The 18,892-nt window shown below is 47.7% G+C and overlaps 1 protein-coding gene across 2 annotated transcripts; it reads right to left on the bottom strand.

The window, feature by feature from the left end:
* Positions 1 to 15,046: 15,046 nt before the first annotated feature.
* Positions 15,047 to 16,801, bottom strand: LOC139043577 (ral guanine nucleotide dissociation stimulator-like). Of its 2 annotated transcripts, XM_070503567.1 has the most exons (4): positions 16,479 to 16,801; positions 15,982 to 16,103; positions 15,685 to 15,776; positions 15,047 to 15,350 (listed from the first exon to the last, which is right to left on the bottom strand). In XM_070503567.1, exons 2-4 carry the CDS (start codon positions 16,089 to 16,091, stop codon positions 15,289 to 15,291), a joined length of 264 nt encoding a protein of 87 aa, XP_070359668.1. In that variant the 5' UTR covers positions 16,092 to 16,103; positions 16,479 to 16,801; the 3' UTR covers positions 15,047 to 15,288. The 2 variants fall into 2 exon arrangements, with proteins under 2 accessions (XP_070359668.1, XP_070359667.1); XM_070503566.1 differs by lacking the exon at positions 15,047 to 15,350 and having other exon boundaries at positions 15,429 to 15,776; positions 16,479 to 16,771.
* Positions 16,802 to 18,892: the final 2,091 nt, after the last annotated feature.

Below are 18,892 nucleotides of genomic sequence, written 5' to 3'. Positions count from 1 at the left end.
CTTAAAGTGTGGTTATTTCTTTAAACAGCATTTTCAGCCATTACCCTTTCCATGTAGGTGGTAATGTTCTACATTTCTAGCCTGATTTCTCTATCTTCTTCTTTTTGCTTCAAACACTCCATCATTATCTTAATCTGTGTGGGGAGAAATACTCTTTAATGTACTACCACGATATCAGATTAACAGGGGAAAGACCGAGTTCAGTGTGGCGTTCTGCTGGCCAACAGCTCGCTCTGAGTGACTGTTGCCGCCACAGTTTTATGATGCGTGGCCACCTAGCCTCTCATGCCTTGAGTTGTTTTTGGATCCTCTTTTCTTTTTAAATACATTGTAATCTCTCATCAGTTTCTCCCCTCGCTTTCCCTGTTAATCTGCCTCTTCTCCATTTCTGCCCCTCTTACTACCTTTCTGTGAAGTATTGTAACTGATTGGCCCCACCAAAATTTTTATGTACACAAAGTATCTTCATTGGCTCTTCCTCTTGCACCTATTTGGATGACAAAAGCCCTCATTCAACTTCCTGCCTGGCTCCACAGAGTCCCCCACTTCAGTGGCCCCTCTGAGTTTGCCTCCCGCTAAGACGTGCCCTGGTCTAGCCCTTTCTTAGTTGTTTCTTGTGACCCACGTCTTCAGGCTCTTCCTGTTCTCTAGGTGACAGAGAGCCAATTTTCAAATCTATGCCACTCTCAAGAATATCATATTAATCAGGGTAAGTTAAGCTGCTATAATGAAGAAACAAGAAATACAGTACTTAAAAGAAAATGGAAATTTATTTACCTCTCATGAAACTGGCTGCCTGGTCGATGCTGACAGGGTTACTCTGCTCATGAGGTCTACTGAGATTTGTGTCCTTTTTTTTTCGGAGGAAGATTAGCTAACATCTGCTGCCAATCCTACTCTTTTTGCTGAGGAAGGCTGGCCCTGAGCTAACATCTGTGCCCATCTTCCTCTACTTTATATGTGGGACGCCTGCCACAGCATGGCTTGCCAAGTGGTGCCATGTCCGCACCCAGGATCCGAACCAGCGAACCCTGGGGCCGCCAAAGTGGAATGTGCGAACTTAACCGCTGCGTCACCAGGCCAGCCCCGATTTGTGTCCTTCTGTCTTGATGTTCCGCCACGCCCTAGCTTAGGACACAGGTTGGAAGTAGATCTCTCCCATGTCTCCTTTCTAGCCTTCAGGAAGAAGGAAAAAAGAAAGTCCAAGGCAAGCAATTTATTTTTAAGAAAGTTGTGAGGAAGTTAGACACATCTCTTCTCTTACCTTCTATTGGTGATAACCACACCCAGCTATGAGGAAGCTGAGAAGTGTCTGTCAATAAACATTCACATTCCTATGAAGATGGAAAGATCAGATTTGGGAGTCAGAGGTACCATTGTATTGGGTGTTACCATCACTTAGTAGCATGTTCTTGCATGTTAACAAGGGCTTTCTAAAGATAGTACCTTTGACCAAAAAACTGACTTCTGTGGCAGGAATTTCAGACGTTGTGACATGACAACAGAGATGATATTAGAAGAAAGGCTTATCTGCATAGGTCATATTTTATCCCACTTATTCAACAGACCATCTTGGCTTTTGTGTATCACCCGTAAGTTTCTCTTTAGTCTAGGTCAACTCCTGCCTAGTTGCTAGAATAATCATGTTTAAATACAGTTTACACCTTTTATCATGCTGTATACCTGAAGCGTTTATTACTTATCACTTCCCATCTAAACTCTTTAATCTAGAATTTGAAGTTGAAGCTAATCTTGAAGGAGATATTAAATACGTATTAAATGAATGAATTAGAATCTTCTGATCCCACCAAGCTGATCTGCATATGGCCTGTCCACTCCTCTCGTCATTAGACTACCATTCCAGCCACTGCCACCATGACTTTCACCCCTGTCCAAAACTAGCTTAATTCTTATTAAGCTAACACAATATGAAGCCTTAACAGGCTTAATTTTTATGTCAGCCTGACACTGGTTACTCCATGGTAATATATTCCCTTAGTGTTTGTGCTGTCAGTTTGGACTGGGTTAATTCATGCCGAAGTTCAGACAGATGTTTCAAACTGCACTTCGTTGGTTAGGTGCCCCTTGGTGGTACCATAAACCGAATGCTCATCTGGTCCTCCACTTTCACAGACTCTGAAACTAGATCCATTCAACAAATACTTACTAAAGGGCTTTGGTGACCCAGGCACATTATTAAGACTAATATTGTTCGTGTCCTTAAGGATCTGACAGTCTGATAGAAGAGAGAGACAATTAAACAAGAGATTGAAGAATGGTGTGATAAGTGCTGTGAGGCAAGAAGTACAGGAGTGCTAGGGAGCTCGCAGCAGGAGCCCCCAGCTAATCCAGGGGGTGGCCTCGGCTGGGACATGGGGGACGATGAGGACCTGGACAGCAAAGGGCACGTGAGACCGAAGGGCGCAGCAGTTAGCGCTCGTTCCCACCTTCACCAGTAGTTTAAGTACCAGGCTTTGAATACTTACTAACTTATACAAAGTACAGTTAGTATAAGTAAATGAGAATGTTATTATAAATATCCAAGTCCCCAAAGAAGTATCAGAAATGGAACTTCAGTGTGAAGAAATAGTTGAAGAGCCCACTAAGCCCCTGCCGATAGCGTGTTCCATTTTGCACAGCAGGCAGCAAGCTCTTTCCTCCCTCTCCTCGGTGGATGGCCACTGTCTAAATCTCTGTGACTCTGTCCAGTACTGGCCTCTGCAGGGCTCACCGTGTGAAGTCTCAGGTTCATCACCACATCCTAAGTCACAGTTCTTGACTTGGTTGGTGAACTCAGAGTTAACTTGATACAGAGTGTTGACTCCCACCAAGCTAATTTACTCCACCCCAACCACAGATAGAAAGGGTTACTTTAACCTCTGGGTGCCTGAAAGAAGGCTGTATGTACCCTACACACACTTCTGTCAGAGGACTTAGAACCTTTTTTCAGTTTTTTTTTTTTTTTTCAGGTTTGTCTCCTATTAAATCAGCCCCTTAGGGGTGGGAGCCTTGCCTTGGTCATCTTTGAATCCTCAGCACTTTGCACAGGGCATGGAACACAGTAGGCATTTAATAAATGTTTGTTGACCAAATCAGGAGATCCTCTTCCAGTATCAGAAAACTCCTTGCCACTTAAGAGTTCAGATCTTAGACTGCTTCATCTGTCTCAGTCAGCGCGGGCTACTACAGCAAAACACCATAGACGGAGGGGCTTAAACAGCAGACGTTGACTTTCTCACAGTTCTAGACACTTGAAGTCCAACAGGAGGGTGCCAGCACGATTAAGCTCTGATGAGGGCTCTCTTCCTGGCTTGCCGATAGCCTCCTCTCCCTGTGTCCTCACATGGTGGGGAAATAGAGGGGTTTGGGGCAGAGTGTGCAGCCTCTCTGGTCTCTTCTTATAAGGCACTAATCCCATCATGAGAGCCCCACCCTCAAGACTCGTCTAAACCTAGTCACCTCCCAAAGGCCCTACCTCTAAATACCATCACACTGGAGGTTAGAATTTGCTGCGACACAATTCAGTCCACAGCAGGGGTGTCAGAGTTCCAAGGATGGTGCTAGATAAACAGAATAAATTCTTGTTCTTCAGTGCCCTTTTCTCCTAGGGCTGGTGTCATCCATCTTCCCTCTGAGAAGCTCTTTTTTTTTTTAAGCAGACTAAGTTTCAGCTCTTTAAGTATTAACTCCAAATAACCCTGATGAGATTTGAGTGTCCTCAAAATTTCCTCAGCCATAGATTTGCAAATGATCTCATCCATTACATTCTTTAAAAATAATATTATTTTTTTCTGATTACAAAATAATATATTTCCATTGCAGAAAATTTAGAACACAGAAAAGTGCAAAGAAGAAAACTGAAACTACTCTTAATGTAAACACCCATTTTATGATTCTTTTAAATTTTGCTCTTACAGTTTTGGGAGGTGTCTTATTTTCAGAAAGATATATCATCCACTGAATTAGTTGGGTGAAAGGTAACATAAATACTTTATATTTGAGTTCCGTGAAGATATATAGATTGAAGAATTTTTGTTGTCTATAATGAATGCTAAGCTTTCCAAAAAAATCATTTATTCACCTGGTAATATTCAAATATTCACTTTGCAATGAATAAAACAGACAAATCCCTGCCTTCATGGAGCTTATGTTTTAAAATCCATTCATTCACTCACTCGAAATATTCTCATAACATGCCTACTATGTGCCAGGCATTATGGTTGCTGGGGAATACAGTGATGAACATGATAGTCAAGGGCTCTGTTTGGTGGAACTTGTATTCTAGTTGGGAGATTGACCCTGTGGGGAATACAAATATGAATGAGACATGATACTTGCCTCCAAGAACCTTACAAGAAAATAAAATATGTACAAATAGCTGTAATCCAAAGGAAGGATTCAGAGTCTGAGTGAGGGGAACTTCTTAAAGGAGATGACACTTGAATTGGACCTTCAAGGGTGGCTATGGTTTGCATTGGTGGGTTAATATTAGGGAGTAAGGTGAAGAAAGGATTAAGTAGGTGGAGGGCCAGTATATTAGCAAAGTTTAAAAACAGTAAAGCTTAGGATATAGTAAATGATTGACACTTAAGGTTGATAGAATTAGTGAGAGGTAAGACTGGAAGAGAAGATTGGCACTTAATTCATACCAAATATATCATTAGCCAAATTTCTATTTTTATTGAAGTGCTTTCAGAAGTACAGAACCATTTATATAGAAGATATTTTAAAAACTATTTTTGGGGCCGGCCCCGTGGCTGAGTGGTTAAGTTTGCGTGCTCTGCTGCGGTGGCCCAGGGTTTCGCTGGTTTGGATCCTGGGCGCAGACATGGCACTGCTCGTCAGGCCACATTGAGGCGGCGTCTCAAACTCCACAACTAGAAGGACCTGCAACTAAGATATACACCTATGTACCAGGGGGGATTTGGGGAGATAAAGCAGGGGAAAAAAAAAAAAAAGATCGGCAACAGTTGTTAGCTCAGGTGCCAATCTTTAAAAAAAAAAACTATTTTCATCATATTAAATTTATTGAAAACTGCTGTCATGAATAAGGTTCTCCTTGTTCCTCAGAAGTTTTTTGCTTTCAGTGGCATTGATGCTAATATAAACAATTTAATTATTTTTAAGTTGCTGTTAATTTTTTACGAGAAAAAATATCAGATGTTTCTTTAGATGTTGTTTAATCCATTATTAGATGTTCATCACATTGTCCTTAAATAAATGAAGGACATTATTTTTTAAACATTTCTGAACGTATTTCTATATGAATAATTTCTGTAGTTCTCCGTAGCAGGTGGGAATTGCTTCATGCCATTTTGGGAGCAAGTAACATCACAAGTGTTAGTTGACTAACTCAAATCTGGCCTGAGCCCTCTGACCTGGTGAGAATTCCAAAACGCCATTTGTTGATGTGCCCTTCACTTCTTTAGATGGACCCGGAAGCACTTCACCTCCAGCAGTCCACTGCATCTGAGGCACAGAGCCGTGCCCTGGAGGTCATCGGACTTCTCTCAAAGGTCCTTCCTCCCAGTATCCTTGGGGATCTACCTGCTTTCCCTTTCCCTACCATGAGAACAAAGCGTTTAACCCTATAAGCACAAAAGACTTTGTCTACTCTTCTAAAACAAGGAGGAAAATAACTTTCCATCTTTGCTGAGATGTCTACACCATGCTGAAGGTGGGAGGGGGTTACAATGAAAAGAGAATTTCTCATTGTCACCCAAGAAAGAGTTGTAATCTGAATCAGACCTTAAGTGATAAATAGGAAAAGGAGAAAGAGAACACTGCCGATAGACAAACTAGAAAAAACACAGAGGCAAAAAGGAGTACTGTCTGCAGGAGGAAAAGTTCGGATTATCACAAGAAAAATTAGATACAAAAGAGCAGTTTGTCCTTCTAAGAAGTTTGGATATTCTCCCATAATAGTTGTTTTTGTCTATATTTTAGGAAGCTTGGAGATTCCATTAGAGGAACCTTATAGACAACCTTTGGGATTGAGAAATCAAGGCTTCTGGGCCCACCTTCAACCAGAGCAGTTCTGCTTTCATTTGTTTCCTATGAAGGTTATTTTGTGAGGGGGGAAAAGCCAAAGGTTCTATACTGATAACAGGATATTGTGTTTACTTTGTACCAAGCCCTATTCCAGACACTTGCCAGGTATCAATTCATTTATTCTCACCACCACATCCTTTACAGTGAGAAAACCGAAGCTCAAAGAGATCATGTAATTGCCGGTGGTCCCATAGCTAAAAAGTGGCAGCGCTGAACTTTGAACCCTGACGGTCATGACCCCACAGACTATGCCCTTTTACGATTGCACTATACTTAAGCTGATTTAAGGGGAAATACGATCTGAGTTTTGATAAATTACTTCTGGCACGTGCAGCCCCTGGCGCTGTTTTTTGGCTAACGGGCTCTGTGACGTCAACTCTGTCCCTGGACTTGTATAACCCAGTAGGTCAATAGTCAGAAAAGACTGAAAACACATCAGGCGGTCCCAGGTGATCCTGGAACCCACGCCTCCGCAAGCCGAGGCGGCCGCCAAGCCACTGGAAGGCGCCGCCGCCGCCAGCCCCGCCCCGCCCCCACCGGCCTGCACCCTCAGGCCCCGCCCCCGACCCCCGACCCCCGACCCCTGCCCCCTGCCCCGCCGGCCGGCCCGCCCGCTCAGGCCCCGCCCCCGCCCCGCCGCCGCCACCCGCCCCGCCCCGCCCCGCCGCCGCCACCCGCCCCGCCCCGCCCCGCCGCCCCCGCCGCGCCCGCGGCCTTCAGCCTGGCCCCGTGACCCTCGCAGAGGTCCGCTCCTGGCGGCTTCTGCCAGAGCGGCGCGCGGTCTCCGCGGCGGTTGCTGGGTGCCAGGGCCGCTCCTGGGGCGGCGGGGGATGCTAAAGGAATTGTAGGTAGGGTCCATTTTTCTCGACACTGCCCCTTTCCAGGCCCCGGGGCACCAGCGCCTCGTCCCCCGCGCTGGTCCCTTCCGGCGGCCGCGGGAACGCCGCTCCCCCTCCATTCGAGGGAGCGCCCGTCTTCTCCCCACGACGCGGGGCACAGCCGCGGACCCCTCCTCTCCCCCGACTCGGTCCTTCACGCCCTCGCGTCCCTCGCATCGCTGCTCCTGTTCGCTGCCTCCTCTCTCTCGTCTTACAGGTACTCACAAGTAAGAAAAAAGCGGGTCTGTCAGTCCAGACCGCACAATCCATTTTATTCAGCGCAGCCTGTTGTACAAATAGTGAATACCTGCACAGGAGCCTTCACGCGCGCCTGTGACTGGAGACGTGGCCCAGGATTGGCTGCTGATGCAGGGAGAGCGCTCCTCCGTGCTCCTTCACCCTGCCCCGCTCCCGGTGTTGGCTTTCTCACAGTGGACCGCGCTGTAGCTCAGTGCGTTTAGAGGATGGGACAGCTGTTGCACATGCACCGTGTGTCAGGCGCATCATTTAGGAGGCCGCCCAAGAGCTCTGCAGGCCCACGCCAGGCCCCTGACGCCCTCCAAGTGTGCCCTGTAGTCTGTGACAGATCAGACGCAGTGATGGAGAGGGCGATTGGCCCGGTGGCACTGAGGGAGGCCACACCCTACTCCCTGGTTTTTCGCAGGGAGGTAAATAGAACTGTTATTTGTGCAATACAAATGCAGAAAATTAACAGATTACTATCACATCTAAAACATTAATGCGCCAAACGTCTTAGTCGTTTGGCACATTATGAAAACCTATGAAATGCTATTCATATTTGTTACTTTCTATGAGTACCAGAATTTATACTTGTGTTTCTGTCAGTTGATTCTCTCTTGTCATAAGCTCCTGCCCATTACCAGACAAAAAGAAAGAGGCAGGTGCAGGGATAGTAATATATAAGGTAACATTTTGATAGCAGTCCTCTTTTTGTGCATAATTTTCATACTCATCCTGTTTATACACTCTGTGAGATAGAGTTAGTTAACAAAACTCCATTTTACTGAAGAGGGAACTACATAATGACATTGAACAGGACCTGGAACATAGTAAAATATGCATTCAGTATATATTTGTTGAAGAGATAAATGGATAAGATTCTCAAGGAGCCATGCCTTATTCACCTTTGTAATCCCGACACCCAGAGCTAAGTCTAGCAATAGTAGCCCCACAAATATGAGTCAGAGAAGTTGAGTGACTTGCTCAGAGATGGGCATATGTCACATCTTTTTAAGGAATCTACTGCTTTGCCAAGCGTTGTGAATACAACGGTAAGGAAGACTGGTAAGATTCCTGTTCTCATGGAGGTTAAATTCTGGTGAACAAAGATAGAAAATAAACAGGTAATATATGAACAAGGAAGTGTTGATAATGGTGAGTGCAGTGAAGAAGTAAAACCGTGTGAAGTGAGAAAGACTAGGGGAGGGGTTACTTTAGATTGATTGGTTAGGGAAGGCCTCTCTGAGGAGCTGACATTTGTGCTGGCCTCAGTGATATAAAAAAGCCAGCCACAGGGGCTGGCCCCGTGGCCGAGTGGTTAAGTTCGCGCACTCCGCAGCAGGCGGCCCAGTGTTTCGTTAGTTCGAATCCTGGGCGTGGACATGGCACTGCTCATCAGACCACGCTGAGGCAGCGTCCCACATGCCACAACTAGAAGAACCCACAACGAAGAATACACAACTATGTACCGGGGGGCTTTGGGGAGAAAAAGGAAAAAATTAAAAAATCTTTAAAAAAAGCCAGCCACAGAAATATTTGGGGCCAGAGGATTTCAGGTAAAGGGAACTTCAATTGCAAAAGCCGTAAGGTATGAAAGAGCTTGACTCTTTCAAGGAACATCATAAAGACCGCTGTAGCTGGAATGTAGAGACAGCGGTACAGGATAAGCATGAAGAGATAGGGAGGGGCGAAATCAGGTAGTGCTCTGAATCAGCCATGGCAATATACCCGTGGTATACATTTGGAATGTATGTAAAGTGTGATGAGAAACTAGTACAGAGTGTTTCGGAAGGGAGTAATCTGATTACTTTATGAAAAGGTTTGTTCCACCTGTCATGTGGTGAATGGGTCATAGGGATGGGGAGCAGATTAGTAGCAGAAGACACTTGCAGTAATCCAGGAAGGAAGGAAGGACAGTAGCTTGGGCTAAAGTGGTAGGAAGTAGATGACTGTGAGATAGATTTGGAGGCAGAGCCTACAGACTTGATGATGTTTTAAATATAGAGGTGAGAAAAAAAAGGGGAGCTCCTGATTTTCATCTTGAGCTTGAGTGGATGGTTGTGCCCTTTACCAAATGGAAAAGACTAGGGAAGAAATAGTGTGTGTGTGTGGGGGGGGGTATATTCTTGTTTTGCTCACCTTAAGTTTGATGTGCTTATTAGAAATCTAAAGTAATTTGGGAGTCGAGTTCTGTGTAAGGGACGAAAGATAAAAGTTGAGAGTCATCAGCATGTAGGAAAAACTACCTAGAGAAAGTGTGTTTGTAGAGTATTCCAATGATCAGAGGTAACGCCGAGGAAAAGAAGCAACCAAAGGAGATGGAGAAGGAGTATCTGGTGAAGAAAACCTGAAGAGTATGATGACTTAAAAGCCAAGACAACAAAGCATGGCCAATGGTATTGAAACATGCTGAAGAGTCACGTAAATAAAGAGATCTGACCATTGGATTTTGGCAACATATGGTGATGTGCTCTGACAAGCACAATGAAGACGAAACGTGACGTGAAGAAATGGACATAGCACAGACTTCTCAAGATACTTTACTATGAAGAGTTGAGAAACGGAGGTAACAGAGGAATATGTGGGGTCAAATTAGGGTCTTAAAGATGGGGATAAAAAGGCTGATGGGAACGATCCAGTAGAGAGGGGGAAAAATTATAGTATAACAGAGAATGTGTATATTAGAGGAGTAAAGTCTTTGAGGAAACAAGAAGGAATAGGATCCAAAGAACTTGTATGAAGTATTGGCTTAGAAATATGAACATAAAATTTACAGTAATAGGAAGAAAGGTAATGAGTATAAGTAGAGATGCAGGTGGATGGGTAGATTCAGTGATTAGAAGGTGAGAGAGTTTCTGCCTGATATTGATTCACTTTTTCTCAATGAATTATGAGCATGATCAGTAAGAGGAGACTAGGGATGTTTGGGTAGGCAGTTTAAGGGGCAAAGGGAAAGTAGAAAATAATCATTGGGAGGACAGAAGGCAATCATACTTGTCTTAGTCTGGGACGCTGTTATAAAAATACCATAGGCTTATAAAACAACAGAAATTTAAGAATTTTTTTTCTCTAAGTATACTTTTTTGGTGAGGAAGATTGGTCCTGAGCTAACATCTGTTGCCAGTCTTCCTCCTTTTATCTTTTTTCCTCCCCACAGCCCCAGGACATAGTTGTATATGCTAGTCGTAGGTCATTCTAGTTCTTCTATGTGGGATGCTGCCACAGCACGGCCTGATCATAGGTCCACACCCCGGATCCAAACTGGCAAACCCCAGGCCACTGAAGTGGAGCACACGAACTGAACCACTCAACCCTGGGGCTGGCCCCTAAACAACAGAAATTTATTTCTCACAGTTCGAAAGGCTAGGAAGTCCAAGATCAAGGTGCCAGCCTATTTGCTGTCTGCTGAGGGCCCAATTCCTGGTCCATGGATGGCCAAAAGGGGCAAGGGAGCTCTCAGGGTCTCTTTTAATAAGAGCCTTAATCCCATTCGTGAGGGCTCTGCCCTCATCACATAATCACCTCCCAAAGGCCCCACCTTCTAACACCATCACGTTGGGGGTTAGGATTTCAGCCTAAGGATTTTGAGAAGACACAAACATTCAGTATATAGTAATACTAGAGGAGCATGGTAGCATCGCTGGGCTCGATGGAGTGGCCATTTGATATTTGTGGCCTTCTGAGTGTGTGGCTGAGATAGGGTGGAAAAAAAGATGATAGGAGCCAAGGAGATCAGGAGCTGAAAGACCAGAGTGTGGGGTGGGTAGACTGCCTGGGGATTAGTGGTTAGGTTCGTAGCTAAACTAGTTCTTGAACCCAATCTCCTGACTTTGCAGCTCAGTGGGTTACCATTTTACTGAGAAGTGATTCAGATCATTACTCTTTTGTGCCACTTACCCTTCTAGTTAATATAAAAATAAAAAAGTAATTGTGGCCTGATTTTTTTTGGTCCATATATCCAAATTCTAGACTTCATAGGCTGGTGCTTCTGTCTCTCTTGTCCCTTTAATATTTACTTGTTAAATTTTTTGGCTTGGTTTTCCTGGTGTTGTGGGGTGTTTTTTTTTTAACCATTTCCATCAATATGTGTTTATTAAAGTACAGAAGCCTACCTCTTAAATGATAAAGGGAAGGTGAAGGATGAGATTTGGAAATCTCGTTGCCTGTAGAGCTGGGATGACCAGTGACAGGGAGGCCTGATCTGTGTTCACTCTAATAACAATCGTAATAATGGCATTTGGATAGCCCTTTACATTTTGTGCTATGCTTTTATTTTCTCATATCTCATTTGACTTTGTAACTAACTTTTTCAGATGAGGAAACTGAGGCTCAGAGGGGTTAAGGCTCTTGGCCATGGACACAGCCTAGTAAGCGGCAGCATTATTACACTGTTCTGATACTGAGGCTCACGTTTTTCACTGCAGAAATTTGCCTAAGTGTTTACACTCCATTATATCCAAAGTGATATCAAAGAAAAACTCTGCTAGGTAGAAAGTAATGGCTGGGTGCAGTCCTCTTACAATGCAAAAATTGTTTGTATATGTTTAAAATCCAACAGTTAATGAGATTAGATATTTATCTACCATCCACTGTGTTAGGTAATTCAAAGAACTCGGAAATGATTATGAAATTTAAACTGGTAGGGAAATAGATGGAAATGCAAGTCATTAAGAGACATTTCTTGGACCGTCTCCCACATACCTTATGTGCTTACACAATACCCTGAATTGACTAAATTCTATATGCAGAGGAGAATGCAGTACCAGTGACATAGCGGACTCTCAGTGAATATTTGTCAAAAAAAAGAATGATAGTTAAACAAGCAATTACAGTAGTAAGGTGGATGCTGTGAGAAGGGGTAGATGCTATGATAAGGATGCATCCTGGGGGCCGGCCAGGTGGCATAATGCTTAAGTTTGCACACTCCCCTTCGGTGGCCTGGGGTTCACAAGTTCGGATCCCAGGCATGGACCTATACACTGCTCATCAAACCATGGTGTGGCAGCATCCCAGATACAAAATACAGGAAGACTGGCACAGATGTTAGCTCAGTGGCAATCTTCTTCAAGCAAAAAGAGGAAGATTGGCAACAGATATTGGCTCAGGGCCAATCTTCCTCACCCCCCAAAAGAAAAAAAAAAAAGAATGCAAAGTGAAGAGAGCTTCCACAAGAAGGACTTCTTACACTGACATAGAGTTTGCTGAGCAAAAAGCAGGGGTGTGGGGTTAGAAGGCAGCATACAGAATGTAAAGTCTCAGAGATGTGATGCATGGCAAGTTTGAAGAACTGAAATTTCATATGCCTGAAGTTTAGAATGTTAAGTGAAGAATGAAGAGATAGGCAGGGACAAGGTTAGCCCTTATTACAGAGGGCTCTGTAAGCTATGTTTAAGGAATTTGGACATTTTTCTTCTATGGGAAGCCATTGATGAATATTAACCAGGAAGTTCTCATAATTGCCCTACATTTTAGAAGATTACTCTGGATTGTGGAAATTACACTGGGGAGGACCAAGACTGGAGGCCCTTATGGTGTTTTGGGGGAAAGGTGCTTATGGCCTGGACTGAAATAATGGCAATTTATATGGAGAGAGATGGACAAAGTTTTTAAATATTTAGGAGCCTGATTTAACATGATCGAGTAACTCAGTGGATGTCAGCAAGGAGGGGTAGTGCATAGAAGGAATGACTCCTCGGTTTCTAGTTTGAGCAACTAGGTAGATGGTGGCTCCAATCTCTAAGACAGGAAATTCTCTGAAGAAGGAATAGGTTTGGTGGGGAAAGGTCTTGAATTCAGTTGTGCGTATGTTGAGCTTAAGATACTTGTAAAGACAATCAGGTAGAGATATCCAATGAATAGTTAAATATGCTAGTCAGAATCTCAAGAGAGCTTCTCTAGGCCAGGCTCATTAGCATACTGGTCACCATTAGAGCCACAGGAGTGAAATACATTGCTTAAGAAATGTATGGAGAGCAAGAAGAGAAGAGGGCATAGGGCAGAATGCCGAGGAAGTCTAACATTTCAGTGCGCATTGAGGAATGGACAGAGGAAAAGAAGCCTGTAAAGAAGACCAAGAAGGGACAAGCAGAGGGAGAAGGAAGACAGAGCAAGTGACAAAATGATGTAAGAATTCCAAAGGGGAAGACGACTGCCAGTTTGGTGGTACACCTGCAGGAAGCTTTCCTTGGAGTGACCCTCAAGCGATAGACAGATATCATTTACAAAGAAGAGATGCGGTGGGAAGGTATTCCGAGCAAATAAAAGAAAACAAATAATGCGTGGGAGAACATGTAACAGTTTAATTGACTGAAATGCAGGGTCCAGAGAACTCAAGAGAAAGCTGACAAGATAGTTTGTGCCATGTTGTGGAAAACAGATTCTGGGTAAGTTGTTGGCAACTGTTCTATAGGTGAGAAAAACCAATGTGTTTGGTGCTAAGGGAAAGAGAATAATATAAAGCATACTCTGAACCATGGAATGCCATTTTATTGTGGAAACAAGATCTAGGCACTTGAAAAGAATATAAATTCAAGATAATATCTGATTATTGAGAACAAACACCAAATACTATAGGAATTTTAACAGTAGCAAAGTCTATTTGAATTGGAATAGTAGTTTTGCCCAGAGTTGTATTTTTCTGATTGAACAATAATGCCAGCTAGTCATTATCTTAAAAAAGAAAAAATAGATCTAGTTTGAATGCTCTTTATAAAGAATATTCTGTTTGTGGGTATGACTCTCAAATTCATTTGTTAAAAGATTTATACTGTAGTTGTTTTTAGTTGATGACCTTTGATGTAAACTCAGACTTGTCTGAAAGACAGCAACAGTTCCAAAGACTTCAAAGGAATACAGCCTCACAAACACAGAATTGATGCACATTGATTTGATTTTGGAATGCTGATACAACCTTGCATACCTGAATAAATTTCCTCTTTGTCCTGGTGTATGATTGTTTTACATTGTTGGCTTCAGTTTTCTAATATTTGTAGAAGACAGTAATTGCTCATTTCTGAGACTTGCTGTTCTCAAGTTTTCCCTACTTTTAAACTCTAGTTTTGCTTTTAGGGTACTGCTGGGCTCATAAGATGAGTTGGAAAGTGTTGTCTCTGGTTATATTTTCTGGAACAGATTGTTGGTAGCACTAGGTTTCTGGAGGGAGACCTGGCTGAGGCCCTAAAAGCTGCATCCCACAGCTTTCCCCTTGGATAGGCAACAAGCAGGAAATGGTATTCGGAGTCAGGGACCAGAAGCCCAGGGGGATCCAGTCTAGGTCAGAGGTGAACAGGGAGCCCCTAGTGGGCCCGAGAAGGAAGAGTCCTGCCTGCCCATGGTCCATGTCCACAGGACCTTCCTCTGGCCTCGTCCTCTCTATGTGCACGTTTTGAGCTTTTGACGGTATTTTCCCCACTTAGAGCTGAAGCCATTGCGGAGACTGAATCAGAAAACAAGGTCCTAATCTATGTGCAAGAGAAACCGGGAAAATGTTCCCTCTTCCGGCAGAGTGTCGAAAGGCAGCCACTGTCCTGGGCAGGACGTGTGCTAGGGACAGGCACGTGCTAGTTTGACAGACACGCCCAGCTTAGTGGTTGTGGCTCTGCCTGAGAAAACGCCTCCAACCGCTTAGTCCCAAGAGGTCGGAGGGGCCCTCTCTGCTCCCGGACAGGGTGAACCACACTGCAATGATCCTGTCCTCGGCGGGAGGGTCACTTGGGCACGTCCTTCAGTAGCCAGGGAGGGGACTGGCACTTCTCCCTTCTCCACATAAACTGAGCCGCTCACTGTGGGAGATTTCTAAATTCGAGGAGGAATGTGAGTTTCTGGATCTGGTTTCCATGAGCGCTGCGAGCGAAAGACTCACACCTCCACTCCCAGGATTAGAAGGAAGCAACAATTTAATATAATACTCAAACGGAGCATTTACCATTGACAACAAAATATGGCCCCGCCAAATAGGGAAATAGGTGCTGGGCAAAAGGGGGGAGGGGGAAGAGGGGTTGGTGCCTTCCCTCGTGGCCAACAGGGGACCCCAAGAAACGGATCACAAAGTTCTCCTCATCAGAATCAGGGGAGGTGGCCCTGTGCACCCTGAGTATCAACGCTGTGTCCCCGCTGTAGCTCAGCTGGTCTCAGGAGGGTCATCGACCACCACCACTGGGCCCTTGGTTGGGGGTCTGGTGTCTGGAGAAAGAGAGGCATTTCCTGAGCGGCCTGCCCTGGAACCACAGTGCACACCGCATCCCGGCCCCCACTGCGCTCTGTGCTCCAGCCCTGTGCTCAGTGCTCAGTCAGCCAACAGCACCCCATCTGTCCCTGACACAGGGGCTGATATTTAGCGTCACCCACTTCACAGAGGAGGAAACCAGTCCCAGAAACGTGAGTGCAATCGCCCAGGACGGGACTGCTCAGCAGTGGAGCTGGAACCCAGGGCCAGCTGTCTGCCTCCCCAGGCCCACGCTCAGCCTGAATGTTTCCTGAGCCCATGGTTTCAGCCACTGCCGGTCTGGACACTCACTCTGGCCTGAGCGGTTCTTCTTGCCTTTGAAGAAGAGTCGAATCTTTCTGACCCAGTGGTATCGGGGCTCCAGCTGGCAGGACAGGCTGTAGCTACGGGACAGAGCGGAGCTGGGAGCTCTCAGGAGCCACACATCACATGTGCGTCCTGGAGCCTGCCAGCAGCTGGGGTCGAAGGGCCCCAGGGGTCGCCATGCAGTCAGATCAGGGGCTGACCATGGAGCAACGGCCATGGGCTCTGGAGCTGGTCAGCAGAGAGAGGTTGCCCTGCCCTCCCCCAACTCCTGACCCGACTCACCTCTCCTCCTTGCTCAGGGGCTCCACGGCCTGGAACCAGGCCCCAAAGTGCTCGTCGGGCTGCACGGTGTACAGATTTGCAGCCTCCTGGAGCAGCTCGATCTCGTCCATCAGTTTGAATTGCTAGGACAGAGCAAGCACAGGATGCCCACAGGGCCTGAGTGGGGGACCCTGCAGGGCTCGTGGAGGGGGTGAGGAAGGGGGCAAGGGGCCAGTCTGGGGCCTTTGCCCACTTGGGAGCCCTCCCTCCCTGCGATTCCAGTCAGGGCTTGCCTGCTCTCACACTTGGCCCAAAATAGCTCCTCCTCCAGGAAGGAGTCTTTGATGCCAGCCCTTCCCCCACCCGCCAATGCCATAGGATCCCTAGCTCTGTATATCGAAGTGGGCAAATAAATGTTCCACCCTGGGGATTGGGCCAGAGGGGGTCCTGCCCACTGCGGGGGGGGGTCTCTGATTTCCAACCCCCACCCTCCCCACCGGGAGGCCGCAGCCGCTTACCTCATTCCATTTCCGACAGTTGAGCACATTGCCCTGGAAAGCAGACAGCCGCAGTCCATCAGAAACAGCCCCCTGGGGCCAGCACTAGGCCCCGTCCACACCTCTTGCAATGTTGCACTACTGCCAGTGGGCAGGCCCATCCAGAGCCCGGACTTGGACCTGGGCCAGTCTCTGGGCTCCAGAGCAGGGGGCGCAGAGCAACTGAGGCAACAGACCTTGTGACCCAACCCTCTCTGATGACACGTGGGGAGACTCAGGCCTCAGGCAGGAAGGGACAGCTCAGCGTCTGATGTGCTTCCTGACTGGGAGGGGCCCGACTTCTCTTCCCTCACTGGCAGGGCCAGAGGGAGACGCTGAGTCCAGCTCAGACACCACCTCCTGCGGCCACACAGTCAGGCAGCTCTGAGCCTCATCAGCCCAGGGAACCTGGACGGTGGCTTATGCAGAGCCTGCATCACCCACTGGGGAGATGGGCCTGACACCCCAACTCCCACACGAGGCTGGAGGCCCTGCTGAGAGGACCTTTGCCAAACGCAGAGAGCTCAGGGCTCAGGACAGGACTCTCTCCTCCCCACCCTCAGGAGCCTGAGCCCCCGGACCCACCTCCGGGCTCACTCACCTCCACATAATCCTCCATCGTAGCGTCCAGCAGCTCCAGGGAATGGAAGAACGTCACCAGGGAGGGGACGACACCCTGTGCCGCCATCGGGATGGGCATGGCGATGAGCTCCCGCTCTCAGGTGCCCCCATGAACCTTCCCCTGAAACCCCTCAGCCCAGCCTCCTGCCCACCCCACGCTCCCACACAGAGCAGCCTAGGATCGTCGGGACACCCCAACACACACAATTCCCTCCCCCGCTCCCCGCCAGGAACACCAAACTCCATCAGTCAAGTCCCAGGGCTGGCTGTTGGCCCCTCCCAGGGGCAGTGGCCCCTGCCCTTCCCCACCCCAAATCTGCCCTGCTGCCAGCCCTTCCAGGCCTCCTCCTGCTCACTGCCACTGCAGGCCCGTCATGCTTGGCAGCCACAGCAGATTCGCCTGAGGAGGAAGGCCCCTCTCCTGAGGGAGGTCTCCAGCTGGGAGGGGGAGCCCCCTCTCCTCTGACTCCTAGGCCCCTCCCCCACAGTCACCCTCACCTGCTGCCGCTGCCTCTCCTGGGCTCCCTGGCGGGCCCTCTCTGCAGTCTTTAACACGGAGGTCGCCTCCTGTCGGGGCCGAGGACAGGGTCAGTGCGCCCATACTCCCCTCCGCATGTCCCCCAAGGCCCCTGATCTCAGACCCTGGCCATCGGCTCCAGTCCCCTGCTGCCTCTGCTGCTCCCACCTCCAGGGTGCTCTGATTCTAGACCAGTCCCAGCTCCAGGACTCAGCCCTGTGTGACCTTGGGCCTGCCCAGGCCTCCCTGGCCCTCTTTCCTCAGCTGAAAAGTGTGAGGAGAACGTCACCTGCTTCCAGGAGTCTCCTGAGGACTCAGAGTCATCTGCGTGTCATCACTGCTCTCCCCTCACCTCTCGAGGAGGAGCCGGCACAAATCTCCTTGCGTTCCTGTCCTCCCTTGGATGGTAGCACCTCGCTGGGGGGCCTGCACCACTGATCAGTTCCCTCCACTTCCCAGAGGAGGAGATGGAGGCCCCCAGAGGGGCAGTGACTGGCTCAAGGACCCACTGGGAGAGGCTGCTCCCCGTGCCAGCTACAGGCCCTGTCCCCGCTGCCTTCACCCCAGCCCTGGCTCCAAATCTGACCAAGGCCCCGACCTCTGGACTCCAGGGGTGCGTCCAGACCCCAGCTGAACAGACAGGGAGGGGGAGGGCAGGGTGTCTTGGGGGACCTGGCCGAGTGGCCCCGGCCTGCCCCACCCTCACAGGGCTCTCTGACCCCCAGCCTGGGCCAAGCCTTGCCATAGCCTCACCTCCTAGGATCCCCTCAGGATGCTCCCCTCCCCTCTCCTTCTGGCCTCCTTCCAGATCTCCAGCCTCCAGGTTACCTGCACTAGCAGCTCCCTGCTCACGCGTTTCTCTCTCCTGACCCACTTCTTCCAGGTTCGAGAACTCTCCCTGCGGGGTGGGGAAAGAAAGAAAGCAAGCAAGCAAGAAAAACTGTGGGATGCTTGAAGGCAAATCCCATTTGTTTGAGAACCCAGCAGATCCAAACTGCCTGGGGCCTGGATGAGGGATTTCACTGGGGTGTTCTGAGCTCTAAGGTCCCCATGGGACTGCGGAGGGGCCTCTCCTCTTGTCCCTTGGGGCCTCCATTCCCAGATGTCCCAAACAGATCTCTTTGGAACAGTGTTGGTTTCAGCTGCATAGAGGCTTCTGTTGCTGCAAAGGAAACACCTGAGAATCTCCACCTGGGCTCAAGCCAGGATCTGGTCTGGAAGGAAATGAATCCCTGGGACGGAACTGCTGGCTTAAGGG

The sequence above is a fragment of the Equus asinus genome, unplaced genomic scaffold (genome assembly GCF_041296235.1).
Source record: "Equus asinus isolate D_3611 breed Donkey unplaced genomic scaffold, EquAss-T2T_v2 contig_3, whole genome shotgun sequence".
Classification (NCBI taxonomy): Eukaryota; Metazoa; Chordata; class Mammalia; order Perissodactyla; family Equidae; genus Equus; species Equus asinus.
Note: the sequence above shows the minus strand (reverse complement) of the source record. Positions and strands in the feature narration are given on the sequence as shown.